The sequence below is a fragment of the Colias philodice genome, chromosome 5 (genome assembly GCF_061535455.1).
Source record: "Colias philodice isolate Cphi_HAF_F1 chromosome 5, ilColPhil1 Martin Lab GWU primary, whole genome shotgun sequence".
In the NCBI taxonomy this organism is placed as follows: domain Eukaryota; kingdom Metazoa; phylum Arthropoda; class Insecta; order Lepidoptera; family Pieridae; genus Colias; species Colias philodice.
Window position 1 is genome coordinate 8,969,868 of NC_143090.1, and position 17,833 is coordinate 8,987,700.

The 17,833-nt window shown below is 32.4% G+C and overlaps 2 protein-coding genes, 1 long non-coding RNA gene and 2 other non-coding genes across 5 annotated transcripts; 3 read left to right on the forward strand and 2 right to left on the reverse strand.

Moving 5' to 3' along the window:
- Nucleotides 1-227: 227 nt before the first annotated feature.
- On the forward strand, nucleotides 228-2,507 carry LOC149488564 (uncharacterized). The gene is made up of 3 exons (XR_016315614.1): nucleotides 228-802; nucleotides 911-990; nucleotides 1,065-2,507. It is a non-coding gene; the product is annotated as an uncharacterized LOC149488564 (long non-coding RNA).
- A 2,675-nt stretch (nucleotides 2,508-5,182) lies between these two features.
- Nucleotides 5,183-8,108, forward strand: LOC149488565 (glutathione S-transferase-like). The gene is made up of 4 exons (XM_089695252.1): nucleotides 5,183-5,335; nucleotides 6,763-6,930; nucleotides 7,219-7,358; nucleotides 7,905-8,108. The coding sequence occupies exons 1-4, from the start codon at nucleotides 5,200-5,202 to the stop codon at nucleotides 8,070-8,072; spliced, it is 612 nt and encodes a 203-aa protein (XP_089551378.1). The 5' UTR covers nucleotides 5,183-5,199; the 3' UTR covers nucleotides 8,073-8,108.
- A 253-nt stretch (nucleotides 8,109-8,361) lies between these two features.
- TRNAT-AGU (transfer RNA threonine (anticodon AGU)) lies at nucleotides 8,362-8,435 on the reverse strand. The gene has a single exon. It is a non-coding gene; the product is annotated as a tRNA-Thr (tRNA).
- Nucleotides 8,436-11,687: 3,252 nt separating this feature from the next.
- On the reverse strand, nucleotides 11,688-11,761 carry TRNAT-AGU (transfer RNA threonine (anticodon AGU)). The gene has a single exon. It is a non-coding gene; the product is annotated as a tRNA-Thr (tRNA).
- Nucleotides 11,762-14,638: 2,877 nt separating this feature from the next.
- On the forward strand, nucleotides 14,639-17,307 carry LOC149488568 (uncharacterized). The gene is made up of 4 exons (XM_089695253.1): nucleotides 14,639-14,705; nucleotides 15,164-15,245; nucleotides 16,108-16,184; nucleotides 16,979-17,307. Exons 1-4 carry the CDS (start codon nucleotides 14,639-14,641, stop codon nucleotides 17,305-17,307), a joined length of 555 nt encoding a protein of 184 aa, XP_089551379.1.
- The last annotated feature ends 526 nt before the right edge of the window (nucleotides 17,308-17,833 follow it).

Consider the following 17,833-nt stretch of genomic DNA (forward strand, 5'->3'; position numbering starts at 1 on the left):
GGTATATAATATTCGTACGAAATATAATATTTAAATATTATAAACATTTTAGCCTTTACACTATCGGCAATACTATGCATTCAATACAAATATCATTATTGATTCTGTATCAGTACAAATGAAATATTTATCCTTGAACTATAAATTTGCAAGACAAACACTCATTAGGCATTTTTGTGATTGACTTCGGAATCCATGAATATTTAATTGAACATGCCAATTGTTTAAGGTGATGAATTAATTTTTCTAACATTTACGGCCCTTTTCAAACCTTCGTAATTTTTATATTATTAAAGTTGTCGTGATGAAAATTCTTGACAAGAAAGTTCAATAGTAACACAATACGTCTACCGTTTTAGAAACATGATTCCATGATATTTTCTCGATAGAAAAAAAATACAAAGTTCTCATTGTTATTTTTTTTTAATCTCTGGCATCTTCAAAATAACAAACGTAAAGTTACGACTTTTTGGATATTAACTTTAAAATATACAACCTATACGTCTACCGTGTTAGAATTTTGAAATATGCGATGGTTTTGAAATAAACAAGCAATACTTGAAATTAGCGCGCGACCAGCCAATATAGCGAGAGCCGCCCTGTACCTTCCTACCCCGATCGCTGCACGAGTCATTCCCGCTACGGCCGTCACACGGGGAACTTGTGTCGCTCGCGCAATCGTAAAAAAGGGTGACAACACGATAAGACAAAATGAGACAAATGGGGACAATAAAGAAAATAAGAAGAAGAAACATAATGGTTGGAGGAAAAAGAATGCTTACAATTGGAACAAATTAATGAAGTAAGTTGGTTTTATTTTAAATTTGATGATAATTGTATTATAGACGATGTTTAATATGTACCCCTGTTTTAAGTACATAACGAATGTGTAAGATTTTTTCATTTATAGCATAAATAATCTGTTCAGAAATCCGGAATCCAGAAGGAAAATAAACCCACTGATTGTTCACAATGTGAATCCACTCCTTCGTAAGTACCTTTATTCAGTCAAAAATGTATGTTATCAAAGCTCTACTGGTTTTATCGCATGATTCCATTTTTAGCAAAAAGCAACAAAGTGCAAAGAAATAAAAAATCATGGTGAACTTAGTGGAAGTATGGCGGACATAATATGGAACAGGAGCTCATTGGAGTAGTATTATATTTAAAAAAAATACGAAATAATTTCAAGAATTACATTTCTTAGAAGGTGGTAGATAAGTATGTTGTATAAAGAATTTGATGTTGATATTTATTTCATTTATACTTACTACACCTGTGCGGGAAATTGCTTAGTAATAAAACAGGTTTATATTCATATTTACATAGTAATGTGAGTTTTCATTTCGAAAAATTTTGTGTAAGTATATTAAATTGAGTTCCTGGGTGATCTGGAAACACAATTGGGCCCGGAAGATGGCGCTGCAGTCACTCCTCCTAATGACATGAACCGATTTGGATGAATATTTGTGTGCACATTTCATTTTTGTGGGATGATTGGTTGATTCGCTTTCACATTAGCTAATATTATGTATTTTTGTTGTTAGAAAGTAAACTTAATTTAATGTTTATAATACATTATTATTGGTATAAATAAGCCAGTGTTCGTCTCACATTGCTGTACCTGCCTACCTACCCTACCAGGGCCTAACTTTGTTCTGGCTATTTTATTTTGATTATTTGTAATGAATAATTACAATTATAATAGAGTGCAAAAAATAAATACATGCGTCAATATATTTTGTGTTTTTTTTAAACAATTTTTTTATTTAAAAAAATATCATTCCGACCGCGGCTTTGCCCGCGTGGAATTAGATTATATCGTGAATCCTGTCTTATCCCACAGAAGTGTTCAGTTCGGATAAAAAGTATCCTATGTGTAAATCCAGGCAATTAGCTATATTTTATCAAAATTGGTAATGTAGTCTTGACGTGATTAAGTAACAACTAACAAAAAAATATACAAATTAACATCCAAAGTTTCGCATCAGTTTTACTGTATTAGTGATATCTTCCACTCTTGACTTTGACTGAGAAGAATTAGGGTTTATAACTTCTTTCAGAAATATTACCTTTCATTTCTGGGCATGACGTAATATCTACGTCAGCATCAAATTCTATCTAAATCCATTCAGTAGTCCGCGTTATTGAGTACCATTTCATTTTTTCAGAGTAACAATATTTTTTGTTATTTTAAAGATTATTTATAACCTGTATTATTTTGTAATAAAGTAAACATTACGAAATAATAATAATTATTAATAATGTCTAAGTAGTTGTTAAAAAGAAGATTATTTGTTTATAAGCAAGAAAATAAAACCAATAAATCAACAATTAAATATATGTATAAGAATATTATAACTGTATGACGACTCCATACATGTTTGTCCCGAGTCGGCCAGCGGCAGCGCGGCGAGTTTGCAAGAATGACTTCGCGCACACCCGCGTTCGCGATAGCGAGCTATTAGACTCCGCCCGCCAAGCAGTAGATTTTTTTTTGTGTATCGTCTTAAGGACAAGGATTTTATATACTCACAATAATTAATGTTCCTTTATGCCATTTTACTTTAAATAGTTTGGTTTCGCTTTGTAGTTCTATGAATACAGGAATCATCCAACTTAGATAATATTTCAATGTAAAGTTCCTATTTTTTATCGTTTTTCTTATATTTTTATTCCATACCTTAACTAATTTCATTGATCTATCGCTCTTCACAATAGGTTTTCAAATTGGAACATAATTCTCACTACAATATGCCTTGATGCTTTCACCGTTATGACATTAGTCAAAACATTTGTTTCTTGAAAACACTCTAAATTGCTTCCTATTAAGGTTTACACAACACACCATATCACTATCGTTAACATATTATTACGCTTAAAGTAAAACCATACTAACCACTAGGCGACAATGGAAACCTCTACTAAATTACGGGTTCCAAGCTAGTTGTGCCTAAGAAAGCACTCACGAGGTTGAACATACACACCGCATATTTTTGTTGTATATTTGTATTTTCCTTCAATTTATTAGCTAGGTAATGGTTTACTTTTATTTACTTTTTGTAAATTGTAATATAGACACTAAAGAAAAGAATATATGAGGTGTTATGGGTTTCTAAATAATCATATTATAATATAAAGTCTACGTATTTTCTGCCCAGGCTTTCTTAGAAGAATGCCAATTTTTATTATTAGCGTGATACAAATATTACAATAAAATTATTTAGTTTTATATTTCTCAACTATGTAAATAAGGCCGTCTGCTTGTATTTATGCAACCTTTTGCTTGCTATACAACAATGTAGATTACAAATATAAATGTACTTATAGGATAAATATTACCAATCCTTACAGAGACCTTCCAAGAACTGGAATCTCTAGGAGTCTAAGTCTAGTCTCTTTACCCTCTTTGGTTAGAGGCTGCCAATAATGTTACCGATAAAAATTTACCCTTACTAAGAAATAAAGAGCTCAAAGAAATCGTAAATAACAATCTATGAATATAATTGGTTGTGTTTTTATTGTCATTGCCTTATCTTATCTAGCGACCGTGACATTCAGACGACATAGCGCCTGACCTACGACTGTCTTGCAACTGTTACCTATAACAAATGACAGACAACTTTGGGAACGAAATCTATACTAATAATATAAAGCTAAAGGGGTTGTTTGTTTGTTTGAACGCGTTATTCTCAGGAACTTCTTGCCCATTTATGGAAAGGGTAGGCTATATTTTCATCACGCTAAGACTAACAGGAGTGGAACATTGGTTGGATAAAAAAAAAATCTTTCCCCTTGGATCGTTATAATAAGAATTTACTTTATAAATAGAGGAAACTAGATTAATGTATGTGAAATATATAGGTATCCATACATATAGGATAAACTATAAAATGATAATTTTTCTTGAAGAGATATGGCTAAAGTTATTCATTATTTTCTATTTCATATTTCACGAAAATTAATATTACTCAGTTTTATGTTCATTTAGGTTGATATTATTCTTCGAAAGCAGGAACACGTGTAATCTAATATCTAATATATATTATAAAGGCGAAAGTTTTTAAGGATGTATGGATGTATGGATGTATGGATGTATGGATGTATGGATGTATGGATGTATGGATGTATGGATGTTTGTTACTCTTTCACGTAAAAACTACTGAACCGATTACAATAAAATTTAGCACACATATAGAGGGTAACTTGGATTAACACATAGGATAGTTTTTATCCCGGAAATCCCTCGGGAACGGGAACTATGCGGGTTTTCCTTTGCAAACGCGGGCGAAGCCGCGGGCGGAAATCTAGTAATACATAATATTAAACGAAATAATATTATGAGTAATATTTTAATTGTACATCTCAGCCTGTTTTCTACGGTCCAATTTAATTCAGTACAAAAATATAAAAATACGACCAGCTTTACGATCGCGTTGTTACCTTTCTGATATTCCTTGTACTAAAGCTTTCATATTTTTATATTTCTATCTGAATTCATATTGAGTTTCATAAAAATATTTTTTTCAAATTAATCACACAGTTGTATATTTTTTAGATGTAGATCGTTTTTTCTTATTTATTTTTAATAATAAAATATAGTCAATGTTAGCATTTCTCTCACTTTTACTCCCTTTAAATTAACCATTTTTTCAAACAAAACAATAAAAAAAAAACAAAAATAATGTAACGTGATTGATAGTGGACATTGATAATGGTGTATGAGAGTTCATGAATTATCAAGTCGTATAAATAACCATAAAATTTAATGCTTTTTATGTTTGTTAGCTTAAAAATATGTTGTCGTAACTTCACAGAAAGATGAGGGGTTCTAATCTTTACTAAATTCGATGTTGGTTACTCTATTTTCTAGAACAATACCTAATATGTGAAAAATAAAAGTACAAAAACCTATAGGTATCTTTATTAGCGACTAATCAGTTGTTAATTCATTATCTGACAGAAAACTTTTATTATAATACAATATATTCTAAAATTTAATATATTTGCTTATGGTAATAACTAATAAGTATAAAAAGTTAAACAAAATATGCAATAAAATTATATTGGCAAAATATTATATCCAAATCTTGCCCAAGGAACCCTAATTCTCTTATCGCATCACCATAAGTTTATATAAACCAATTTTTTTCACCCCACCTCATTGTTTCAGTGGCTGTAACAGTGTAAGTGTGAACAATGGCCCGAAAACTGCACTATTTCAACTTCAATGGCCTCGCTGAGCCAATCAGGTATATGCTGCATTACGCGGGCCACAAGTTCGAAGACGTCCACTATGAGTTTAAGAAATGGCCTATCCAGAGCATTAAGGACTGTGAGTATTAAAAGGTTTTCGTTTATCACAAGCCTAGATTTTATATCAAATTGTTGAAAGAATTAATCTATTGTTTATTCGTTGTAACCCTTAATTAGCAGTCGATAATTCAGACCGCACAGTGCTTAGGCACAGTGACAAGTCTTACCTCGTAATTACCTACTTCAAACAAAAGTACAAAAAAGTCACGAAATGACTAATCTATGCTCTACTTATTATTTTTAAAACATTGAGTGTACCTTATGCTTTTTCTAAGACCTTTATAGGTTATCTTACAATAGCGTATACCTTACGGGCGTCTTCTAAGATCTGTTTTAACCCTTAGCAGGTATCGTGGGTCAAATTTGACCCAGAAGCGAACATTTTCGGTTATAATTCTTTTAATATTTATGCAACGACTGTGCGCTTCTACGTATTCTCAGTACGTCACTAGCTGCGGCGGGGGGTGGAAGTGCAGCGCTGGGACTATCTTAGGAGTGGAGGTAAGTAGCTGTCTGGGTCACGTTTGACCCACGACACCAAATAAGTAACTTTTTTCACTGAGTGTAATTACGTACTTTTTTTGTTTTAGTGTTTATTTGTACTATAATGGCGGCTTTCTGAACGACAGACAAATCGAGGAGTTGATATAGACGACTTAAGTGATGATTTGGAATCGGAAAATGAAAGGACACCAAATATAACCCAACTTTGTGACGACGAAATCATCGACGACGATCGAGACAGTCCCTAACCTGTTAGTTGCTCAGAAGACTGTGTTGTGACTTGTATTTTGGAGTAAGTTCTGACGACAGTGAAAACGAAGAGGAGAATACGAGAATAAGAGAAAATACGAGAGATGAGAGCGAAGAAGATGGTCAGTCAGAAGTCATTTTGGTTTTGGTTGTCATTTTTTTTATTTTATGCTGATCACAGAAGTAATTTATTTTTTTGTTATTATAAAGATATAAGAAGTGCCATAAATATCTTTTACTTAAATTTTTTCTTACATTTCTATTTTTTTTTATGTTTTAAGTTCACACTAACCAAAAAGTGCCAAAAAATAAGGTTATTTACAAATGCGTGTAAAACATAATATTTTTTTTATATTCTAAAATTAAACAAAGTTAATTTTGTAAAAAAATATTTGTTTATTTCATAACTAACCATATTTTATACAAATTATAAAAAATCAACGTTCTACAACAGATTGTTTGGTATGGGTAAAATTTGACCCACGATACCGGTAGTGTTGCCAAAAAAGGCGATACCAGCTAAGGGTTAAGAGAGATCGGCCAATTACGGCCGCTAATAGCCATTAATTTTTATACTACTTCCCACAAAACAAACAACTTCGAACCTAACGAGTTATGAAGTGACAATTTAATTTCTTCTTAATTTTTTCTATTTTACTTTTACCCCGTTTAAAACTTTTTCTATCATACTAGCTCTGCCCTACGGCCAGTTCCCTCTTTACGAAGAGAATGGCAAGTCCCTGAACCAATCTCTCGCCATCGCGAGGTACGTGGCCAGCCAGAGCAACCTCCTCCCAGCTGACGCATGGGACCAGGCTGAACTTGATGCTATTGTCTTCAACATTTACGACTTCTGGTCAAGTAAGTATGCATTTATTGTGCATGTGAGTATGTGGGCGGGGAATGTGTATGTGTTTGAGTGTGTGTGTGTGAATGTTGTGTTTGTGGCCAGTCAGATCAAACTCCTCCCAGCTGATGACCAGGCTGAACTTGATGCTATTGTTTTCAACATTTATGACTTCTGGTCCAGTGAGTATGTTCAGACGTGTGTGTGTGGGTGAAAAAGTGGATATTCATGTGTATTTAAGTATGTTGTGCGTTTGTGTGAGCGTGAAGTTAATGTATCTACGTATAAAACGTTATTTTCAGAGGTCCTCGCTTACATTAAGGAGAGTGATCCCGCTAAAAAAGCAGCAATCAAGAATGAAGTTCTTGAGGAAACAGTTAACTACTACTTCTCTAGATTCGAGAAGGAATTAAAGAAGAACAATGGACATTTCAGCAAAAAGGTTTGTTTATTTTATGCTTACATTTTTATGTTTTAAAAAAATTACAATATATAATACTTATATAAGTTAATGGGTTTGATAAAGCATGTAATAAAGTAACACAACAACAACATTTTATACAGTAAGTAGTACATTTTATACATTTTATACAGTATTTATGTAGTTTCTATGGTGTGGCAAATCAATATTAAAAATAAATATCGGTGGAAGAGATTGAATAATATGTAGTTCATAATACGATACTATTAATCACTGTTTATAAACACTTTATTGTTTATCTTATTGTTATCACACAAAAATAACTCGGTCAATTTTAACTGGAAGGTAGATAACACCTGTGGATAACACACTTATTTATTTGTTCTCGCATCTACAATATTAAAGATAAACAAATGAAATTAAAAACTAAATTTTTGTTTATTCTGTCATATTTCAAATATTACTCTTAAGATTCAAGCAATACATCGCGACAAATACATTTAATCATTTAAATACATCTAAAGATGATATACATAATTTTTATTTAATAATTTCTTTTCTTTTCAGTTAAGCTGGGCCGATTTCATCCTCCTTGGTATCATCGAAGCCAGCAACTTATTCCTGGGCTCGGAAATCCACACAAAATACCCCACAATTGTGAGCCTGGTTAACAAACTGCGAGCACTTCCTGGTGTCAAAGACTATATCGCGAAGAGAGCTCCTTACAACCTTTAAATTATTTTACACAATAAAAAACATTATAGACCTTTTGGCATGTGTTGCAAAAAAGAACATTTTCATGAATTAATTCATATTATTAAATTATTATAACTGTTTCAATTGTTTTAATCATCACACAAATTGGATGAAGTACCTATTTAGTTCATGTTTTTAATTCATAATCAGCAGTAAAAGCACATAAAATGAAGCTGTTTATAATATTATGATGCACTCAATCATGGTAAAAGTAAACAAAACTTTAAAATATTAAAAAGATGTAAAAAGTTCATAATATTGAAAAAAAAGGCGCCGGTGAGATTCGAACTCACGATCTCCTGTTTACTAGACAGGCGCTTTAACCAACTAAGCCACGGTGCCGGCGAGCAACGTGCAGAAAATAACCGTAGTATTGCGTAAACAATGGACTGTATATTATATTATTCTCTAGAATGGACCAGTATTTGCCCTTCAAAAATAGTTTCAAGCTTTACAAATCAGAAATAATAAAAACAAAATACTTACGCAAATTAACTATAGTGCTTTGTTAAAGAAAGTGCCATCGGCCATTTTCCGAAATTCCCTTTAATAAGAATTTGAAATTTCTAGAAAATTTTGATATTGCCATAAAACAACGAATCCGAATAGATATCTGTTATTTGCATAATTCATAATTTTATGATAAAAATATGTGTGTATTTATTTTAGCATAAAATAATTGTTGACTCAACAAAAAACTAAAACTAAAACTCAAGCATTGAGAACGTTTATTTATTAACAGTGTTACAATATCTAGTATATATAACGCGATCTAAGTCGGGGCGCACCACAAGTCTTTTATAAATATACTAGCTATCCGCCCGCGGCTTCGCCCGCCTTGTCTATAACCTTATAAATGATATACTCAAACTTTCCTCTTGAATCACTCTCTATAAAAAAACCGCATCAAAATCCGCTGCCTAGTTTTAAAGATTTAAGCATACATAGGGACATAGGGACAGAGAAAGCGACTTTGTTTTTTATACTATGTAGTGATGTGGTATTGATCAAATTATTTTCAACAATACAATAGAAAGCAAAAAACTAATCACTATTTGATTTTGTAAAGGTATTTAGACATGGTGTAGTTTTTTTATCTTAATATTCTCTTAATAGAGGTATATCCTTGTTTTTAACCGACTTCAAAAAAAAGGAGGAGGTTATCAATTCGGCCGGTATGTTTTTTTTTTTTTATGTATGTACACCGTTTACTCCGTGGTTTCTGAACCGATTTACGTGATTCTTTTTTTGTTCGATGCGGGATGGTGTCGAATTGGTCCCATAAAAATTTTATTCGGATAGGCCCAGTAGTTTTTATTTTATGAGCATTTTTGTCTGTATTTGTAAATGTTGCAAGTGCAAGTTTGAAGTCGGTTGTTTTTAACGCAGTTATTGACTTGTTGTACTTACTACATAGTATAAAACAAAGTCGCTTTCTGTCCCTATGTCCCTTTGTACGCTTAAATCTTTGAAACTACGCAACGGATTTTGATGCGGTTTTTTTTAATAGATAGAGTGATTCAAGAGGAAGGTTTATATGTATAATAACATCCATTAAATAGTGGAGAAGTACTGTTATTTTCGAGGTTTCTAATGTGATGTCGTAAAAAATTACATTTTTTCCGCTTACATTGCAAACGCAGGCTGAACCCTACGAGTTTTATCAAAATAATGTACTAAGTATTATACACATTGAAAAGGTCTACAGAAAAGCCCGCGGTGGTATATGTCTATCTCTTATGGATAACCCACAATAACTTTTTTTATCATTTACTTTTTACGACAAATAATGGCTAATTTTCGAAGCGATTTTAACCAATACAGCATTAATCCTTAACCAATTAAATACCTTGAATACATTGTTCATTTAATATAGATCTATATGGCCCTTTACACCGTATGATATAAGTGAATATTTTCGAAGATATTACAGATTTAAAAATTGCGGGACGTAGCGTTCGCGGCGGCACGGGCCGGCCGCCCGGCTATATATTTTATACCCGTGCGAAGACGGAGCAGGCCGCTATGTTTTTATATACAACGTTCACAGTTTTTCTGTAGTGTATCATAGTGTATTTATTATCAGCATAGCACCCGTGCGAAGCCGGGGCGGGTCGCTAGTAGCAGATAAAAAAGAATAGGCGCCGGTGAGATTCGAACTCACGATCTCCTATTTACTAGACAGGCGCTTTAACCACAGTATTACCATTATTTCCTACAGTAGTGCGACGAATGTACTTGTGCAGAGAAACGGAGGGGAACTGGCGGGGGTCGGGCGACGCGGGCCGCGTAAAGCAAACACGCTTAGTTTGCTTTACCTAGCGCGAAAGGATGACGCAGTCGTATTTTTTGTGTAATAATTTTATTATACATAGGTACTTACATATTCTATTATGGCGCGCACAAACTGTTCGGTTTACGGATGTAAATCTACATTGAAATCCCAGAAGGAAACCATATTTCAGAAAGATTGTATTAATTGTATCTGTTGAATTAAAATCAAAGCTATGTATATGTTGTCCTCATTATTTTCTAATCAGATTGTACATCCCAATGCGAATGCATTACTTAGTTAAATGTTATAATATACCTACAATTAAGAACATCCAAAAATAAAGTGTCCACGTAAATAATATTTAGCAGTGCAATATCTGTAATTATATATTTATGAACAAATAATTACATCAGATTTAATAATCGCAATTATTTTGAATGTACATATGAATAAAGATTTCATCATAATAATCACAATTGTTTTATTTCCCATTTGTTGCAACCCTAGCGTATTTTCGTGTGGCAGCGTAATTACCTACGCTGGCGGCGGCATCGCGCGACATCAAAGGCGATTCCTTACTGTAGGAAATAATGGTAATACTGTGCTTTAACCAACTAAGCCACGGTGCCAACCACAGGTGCCAACGGTGACGGTCATGTGACGGTACTCGAATAAGGCTCCATAGCTTTTGTCTGTTAATAATAGGTATATTTAGATATTATAGACAATGTGTGAATGACAACATGCAAAAAAGACAGCAATTAAAACGCACCAACAGAAGGTGAGTGACCATTCATATTAATCCACAAATCTATTTTTTTTCTAAGCCACAAAAGAAAATCATCACAATTGGAACTATAAATTTTGACCACATGTATCTATTTTTGGTGTTATACATGATGTTTAATTAAGCTATGAATCCATCTTATATACAATTAACTTAGTTAGAATCAATGCCCTTCGCGTAATTCTTAGAATTTATAAATAAGTATTTTCAATGAAAAATAGAGAAATGTAAGACAACAAGGCATCTTTTATTAAACGTAAGAAGCGGCGCATATTATGAGAAGTACAAAATTCTCTTGAGATCGTTATTTTTCCATTATTATTTTTAAGTAGAAAAGTCGTCATAATATACGTCCATATTTTGTTGTTATTTTTGTAAGGCATTATAATTCATCTCGATTTCATCTAAATGAATGTATTTCAGTATTTTTCTTCAATAGAATAAACTATGTACATATTAGTGAAGTGCTTTTGAAATCAGTTTCTAGTTTTGGACATTAAAAATATTATTTTTTCCTTCTCTATAAAAGTGTAGGCGCCGGTGAGATTCGAACTCACGATCTCCTGTTTACTAGACAGGCGCTTTAACCAACTAAGCCACGGTGCCGGCAAGGGGCGAACTAGAAAAACAAATCCACTTACAAATTATAATCCTTTAATATAAAAATGTAATCAACTCGGTTATGTGAATATATAGTTTCAATAACTCTTACTTTGGTCTATATACTTACGATAAATCTAAATATATCAGTAATCTCTGAAAGTTACCTTGCCTTTAATTGCTAAGTCAAGAAAAACAAAGGATACAATGGAAAATATATACATATTATTATTGAGCGTATAAACATTGTCTTAACTGGAGGGGTATTTAACTGGAAGACTACGTGCAAATTCTCCGACTCTCTTCCACGAAACTTGTATGATAATATGATATATCAAACATACATCCATACTAATAGGTATTATAAATGCGAAAGTAACTCTGTCTGTCTTGTCTGTTACTCAATCACGCCTAAACTACAGAACCAATTTGCATGAAATTTGGTATGGAGATATTTTGATACCCGAGAAAGGACATAGGCTACCTTTTATTGCGACATATGTACCACGGGCGAAGCCGGGGCGGACCTCTAGTACCCAATAAAGGACACAGCTACTCGACACAGACACATTACCGTACATTGTACATGACATAAAAGTATGTCAAGAGATATGTATAAGTATCCTATACAGTGACATAAACCAGATTGTTCAAAGTTAACCGGATTTCAAAGCTGTGTTCTATCCCGTTAGATATTCCAACTCATTGTTGGTCCCCAAGGTGAAAACTGGTAAATTAGTTTGGCCCTAATTGCTTTTTGAAAGTTATTCGCCTGCTTTGTGATCCGTCAAAAGTTTCTGGAAAATTCTTGTTAAACTTGCTCCGGCAATTCGATTTAGACAAGGCTATACAACTTTTAATGAGCCCATGGTTTAACGCGCAAATGCCATGTTTGTTGCTCAAACTTTGTATCCCTATGAATTGGGGGTGACATTTTAGATATTTGAAAACAAGATACCCCATGTCAATGAATGGTGCGGCAAAATCGTTGTCTAAGCTCCTAAAAAAGAGAGAGATTATTTAATTGTGTTCAAAGAGGCTATTTCTAAGTAATTTATGACGCATATAATAGGGCTTTCCAATATTATTCTTCGATTCATCGTATTGTGTTGACAATAAAATACACAGTAAAATCAATTATTTATTCCAAAAATATACTATTGATAGATGTGCATGTGTGATCAAATGCACTTTTTTTAAGTAATTTAAATAGTTCTTTATGCCTGATGGATCCATGCATCAATTCCTTTCCTGCTACCTAGATACCGGTATTTATCCAGAATTGACGAAAAACATAAAGTTACACTGCAACCTATTTATTCCTATCCCAATAAAGTCTACGAAAAATACATAATATAATAATAATGATGTACACCATTATATCCACACAATAATTATTTGTTTGCCGGAGCCCCCGATTTAGTTATAAAATCCTTTTTAAAAATGGCGTAGTTAGCTTTTTCATGGTCGAATAACGAGTCCTTTCAATGCTCATAGACATGGAAGTTGTAAGAACAATACCGGCTTGTTAGCCTGTGTAGCCTTTCTTCTCGTAATTACCATGAAATTAAAGCGATAACATTTTTCGTTTTTTTTCTGACTACGGCTTTTTACTTACAATGAAGAGGGTAATTTTGCGTTAGTTTTTTAGGAAATATAGATATGAACATGATAAATGGACTAGGTGTAGACTTATTTTAATATGTATATTAAGTAGATGACATCCCCGGACATTAGAAAATGCTTGGGCTGTGTTTAGTATTTACTATAATAGCCCTTAATAAACAATATCTCAACAAAATAATTGCTTCTAAAGTTGCGTCTAAAGTTTACAATTTATTCACTACATATTAAAAAACAAATTCGCTTTCTCTATCCCTATATCCCTATGTATGCTAAAATCTTTAAGACGACGCAACGGATTTTGATGCGGTTTTTTGATGATGATGATGAAAGCGTGATTAAAGAGAAATTTTAAAATGTATAATTATTATTTTAGATTTAAGACACTGTGGAAAGCTAGCATAAGCATAAGATATAATAGAAGTAAAATATAACAAATGCATATAAAAAGCGATTGTATTCCATCATTACCATAAATCTTTGTAATTCAGTCTCCTTATATCAAGACTTCACAACTACGTCTTTGAAAATGCTTTGAAAGAAATACTGCGTTCTATAAGGAAATGAAGTTTTAGTCACCCGAGAGTCGTTGAGACATGTATGTAATTGGAGTTAAGTTCGTATTGTCTAACATCAGTTTCCGTTCAGGAACTTATACTAGAAGAAAAAGTATTTCTTCTTTTCCTTGTCGTATAATTAATATAATGTTTGAGAATATAGCTCTCTCGCTATAGTTATAGAAAAACTAGATTGATATAGGAATAGTTACGTATTGAAACTTGTCTTTGGAGATTTCATTTATTTATGACTTTTACATTTGTTTTGATTTCAGTCTTCACTGTCATTTCAAATGTACTTTTATTTAATTTGTACCTTATTGTATAAAATGTTATATATTTGCTCATGATATTATATAGCTTGTGATGATTAAAGGCAATTTTTATGGTACGAAAATTATAGAAACTGAAAACATATTAATTGCCAATTAATTAGTTAATTTTAATTATAAACAATCGTTGTAACAAATTTCGATGAAAATCGTATAAAATACGATGTAAAATATTATTACTTCCCTACGTAATTCTAAGTACTAAAAAATTAAAAGCCACAGCAAACTGTTGATATAAAGTCGCAAAATTCGTTAAGATTGAGTAGAAGAGGTAATCAATTCCAATATTTACTGCGAACTCATTAATTTAAGTGAAAAATCAATTAAAACATTCATTTAACGGAATCGACACGAATCTACTGAACGTCGAAATGCGCGTTCGAGATTTGGTTTTATTCTGTTCTGTTTTTATTATTATTAAAGCAAGAAGTTCAAAAGGTAAATGTTTAAATTAATTCTTGAATAAAGAAATATATTACGTTAGTTTACTGTTTATTCTATTGTTCATCGCAAAGTATTTATTAATATTACTATGTACAGTAGGTATATAGAATCTATTCTGTGAACTATATCGTCCTCTTCAGCGTAATTCCCTTCGTTCTTAGAGATTATGAGAAGAAAAAGATCTTATAAATAAATAAAAATGAATTTGATGTTATATTTTCTTCTTAATTTTTTCAAGCAAACAAAATAAAACGTATTTCAACTATAGCATAGTTCATATTGAAAAAAAAAAATTTTTTTTTTAAAAAGGAGAATCACCTTACGATAAACAAAAATGCTCTAGCTCAGCATAATATTGCAGAACAAACTCTATAACGCTAATAATTCTGTCGAATAATACAATATATACTGCAATCTATCTGAATAAGAAGACTATTTTTATTATATTTCAGAAAATATCGATGCAGACTATTACTTCAGTGCTTCGCTAAGATCGACGGAGACGTGTGACCATCTTTCCAAAATGTACTGTCAACTAGTAGACCGGGAGATACTGACACAAAATTTCGAGTCATTTGTAACAGGATGGCGGTTCTACAGGGTTCTTAGTACGCAATGACAAAAAGAAAAATGATGGTGTGAACGCTGGTACCGGCGGCTTAGACGCGTGGGCGTTAGTCGAACTCATCGGAAAATAGCGAAAGTCAAACGATTTGTAACAGTATGGCACTTATTTTTCCTGTAAGTTTGAGAATCAACGAATATAAATACAAAATTTCAAAGATCTAGGTGTTGGAAATCTTCACTTATATAAATTAATAATAAATTTATTTTTCAAGTATGACAGCACTTTTTCCCCCTACTAGAAGTATGGCAAATATATTAATGGTCACATTTTATCAAATACTCTCCAAAAAGCCAAATGCAATACTGGTACAAAAAGATAGGCGAAATAAAAAAATTTTGCAGATTTTCGGCGGTATGGCGACCATTTGGAATCGTCCGAAAAGTATGGCATGGCGATTTTCGTAAATGGCTGCACGACGATGGTTACCTGTGCAAAAGTTAGCTTGGTACAAATGGTTGAATAATTGTTTTTTTTAAATCAACACATTCGCGTCGGTATGGCGGGCTGTAAGTCATACCGGAAAAGTATGGCATGACACTACCGCCTACTTCTTTTTTATGGGCTATCGGTAAATTCTAAAATTTTTGTGTTACAAATCGTTTGACTTTCGCTATTTTTCCGACGAGTTCGACTAACACCCACGCGACTAACCCACCGGTACCAGCGTTCACACCATCATTTTTCTTTTTGTCATTGCGTACTAAGACCCCTGTAGAACCGCCATCCTGTTACAAATGACTCGAAATTTTGTGTCAGTATCTCCCGGTCTATAGAATGTAATAACAAAAATGGAGTGTGTATTGATGGCAAATGTTACTGCTTTTCCATTAGAGAAGCGAACGCTGGTAATTGTTTTTATTTATTTATCAATTAAGGGCTGATTTTTAAATCCTTGGTTAAAACTTATTCGTCGAATAATGTATAAAACTACCATTTTAAAAACGTATTCTAATTGCCCGTATTTGACAGTTTACTTGACATTTTAATATTATCGTGTAATACTTTATTGGACGGATAAGTTTTATCCAAGCATTGAAAAATCGGCCCTTAATATACCACACCAATAAAATTATTTACAATCATACAAAATGGATTGACACAGTAGGTACATAAGGCGGCCTTATCGCTTAATAGCGATCTCTTCCAGACTGCCCAAGGTAAGAGATAAAGAAGAAAAGGAAAGAAAATTATTTATTAGTTTTAAAGTGATAGGCGTAGTAACTAAAGGTCCTATCCCATAGATTTAGTTGTACTGTCTATTATGAATAGAGCAGCATAAAAGTAATGGTTTGATTTTTGAAATTTGATCGAATAATAAAATTTACGAAGAAGGCTGTTCTGGATGAACAAAAGAAACTGAATAGTAAAATAGGACATAGTTACTAGTAAAGTAATCAGAATGCATGAAAAGAAACGAATGTTAATTTTGCAAAAGTCAAATACTTTTTTTTTAATCTAGATTATTAGGTACGCATTTGAAATTCAATTTAAAGAAGAAAAATGAAACTACAGTTTTCAATTTAATACGTTTTATGATAGCTCATACTCACATGTACGTAAACAACACTACTTTAAAGAGCACCAAAATAGAATATTCATTTGTTCATCCACATAATCAATAAATGTTTAATCTTTCTAGAAAGATCCTCCCATAACTACGAGAAATCTAAAGAATCGCTGCAATACGCTCTACGCCCTACAGTTCGTCACCACATAGCACATTTCTGTCCAAACCTCGAGATTGCCAGATCCTGCATACGAAAATGTATGTTAGAAGGGAAGCCGGCCTTCTGCGGCAAGGATCATGTCTGCTACTGCGGACATAAGTACAAAAACACTGATATTAACCCAAAGATCGATGCTCAGAACGTTTACAATCAATTTAAGGACCTGTACACTAAATATTTTGGACCTAATGTCAATGGTAATAAGGGACATGGAGATAAGATCGATGCAATGGAGATATAAAATAAAAGTTTTTAACATCTAAAACTAGTAGTTTTGCTTCCATATTATTAATAATTAATCCTGTTGCTGTATAAAAAAATATATGAGTTTTTTCCCTAATATTGAATTATTAGGAAAAACTCATAATTAGAATAAAATATCACGTTTAAAATCCGTTAAAATCTTTAATTTCTATTCTGAGTTGTTTATTTTATTGAGCTATTTATACTTAATTTTTTTTTCTTCAACTAAAACCCTAAATATAATTTTTTCAGTTATTCATATTAAACAGTATTTCTGTAAATTGCACAACAAACAATATTCAGATTCTTTTCAGTAATTAATCTCCCTACAAATCAACAAAATGTATCATAACAATAACAATATAACAATTAGGTACTTCTGAAAGATCCAACGCCTAAGGATTCCTTACATAATACATTTGGGGTTTGTAAGTGCGATCAAGTGAATTTTAATTGCAAACAACTTCCGTACAAGTTGTGGAACTGCAATACAGTTACTGGAAGAGCCATAAATATAATGATGT

What these genes read in the sequence shown, in the direction of transcription:
- LOC149488565 (XM_089695252.1), top strand. Translation starts at nt 5,200, where the DNA reads ATGGCCCGAAAACTGCACTATTTCAACTTCAATGGCCTCGCTGAGCCA. An exon ending in TATCCAGAGCATTAAGGACT is followed by an intron (nt 5,336 to 6,762) that starts GTGAGTATTAAA and finishes CTATCATACTAG; the next exon opens with CTCTGCCCTACGGCCAGTTC. An exon ending in ATGGACATTTCAGCAAAAAG is followed by an intron (nt 7,359 to 7,904) that starts GTTTGTTTATTT and finishes TTTTCTTTTCAG; the next exon opens with TTAAGCTGGGCCGATTTCAT.
- LOC149488568 (XM_089695253.1), top strand. Translation starts at nt 14,639, where the DNA reads ATGCGCGTTCGAGATTTGGTTTTATTCTGTTCTGTTTTTATTATTATT. An exon ending in CTTTCCAAAATGTACTGTCA is followed by an intron (nt 15,246 to 16,107) that starts ACTAGTAGACCG and finishes TATCTCCCGGTC; the next exon opens with TATAGAATGTAATAACAAAA. An exon ending in CATTAGAGAAGCGAACGCTG is followed by an intron (nt 16,185 to 16,978) that starts GTAATTGTTTTT and finishes TAATCTTTCTAG; the next exon opens with AAAGATCCTCCCATAACTAC.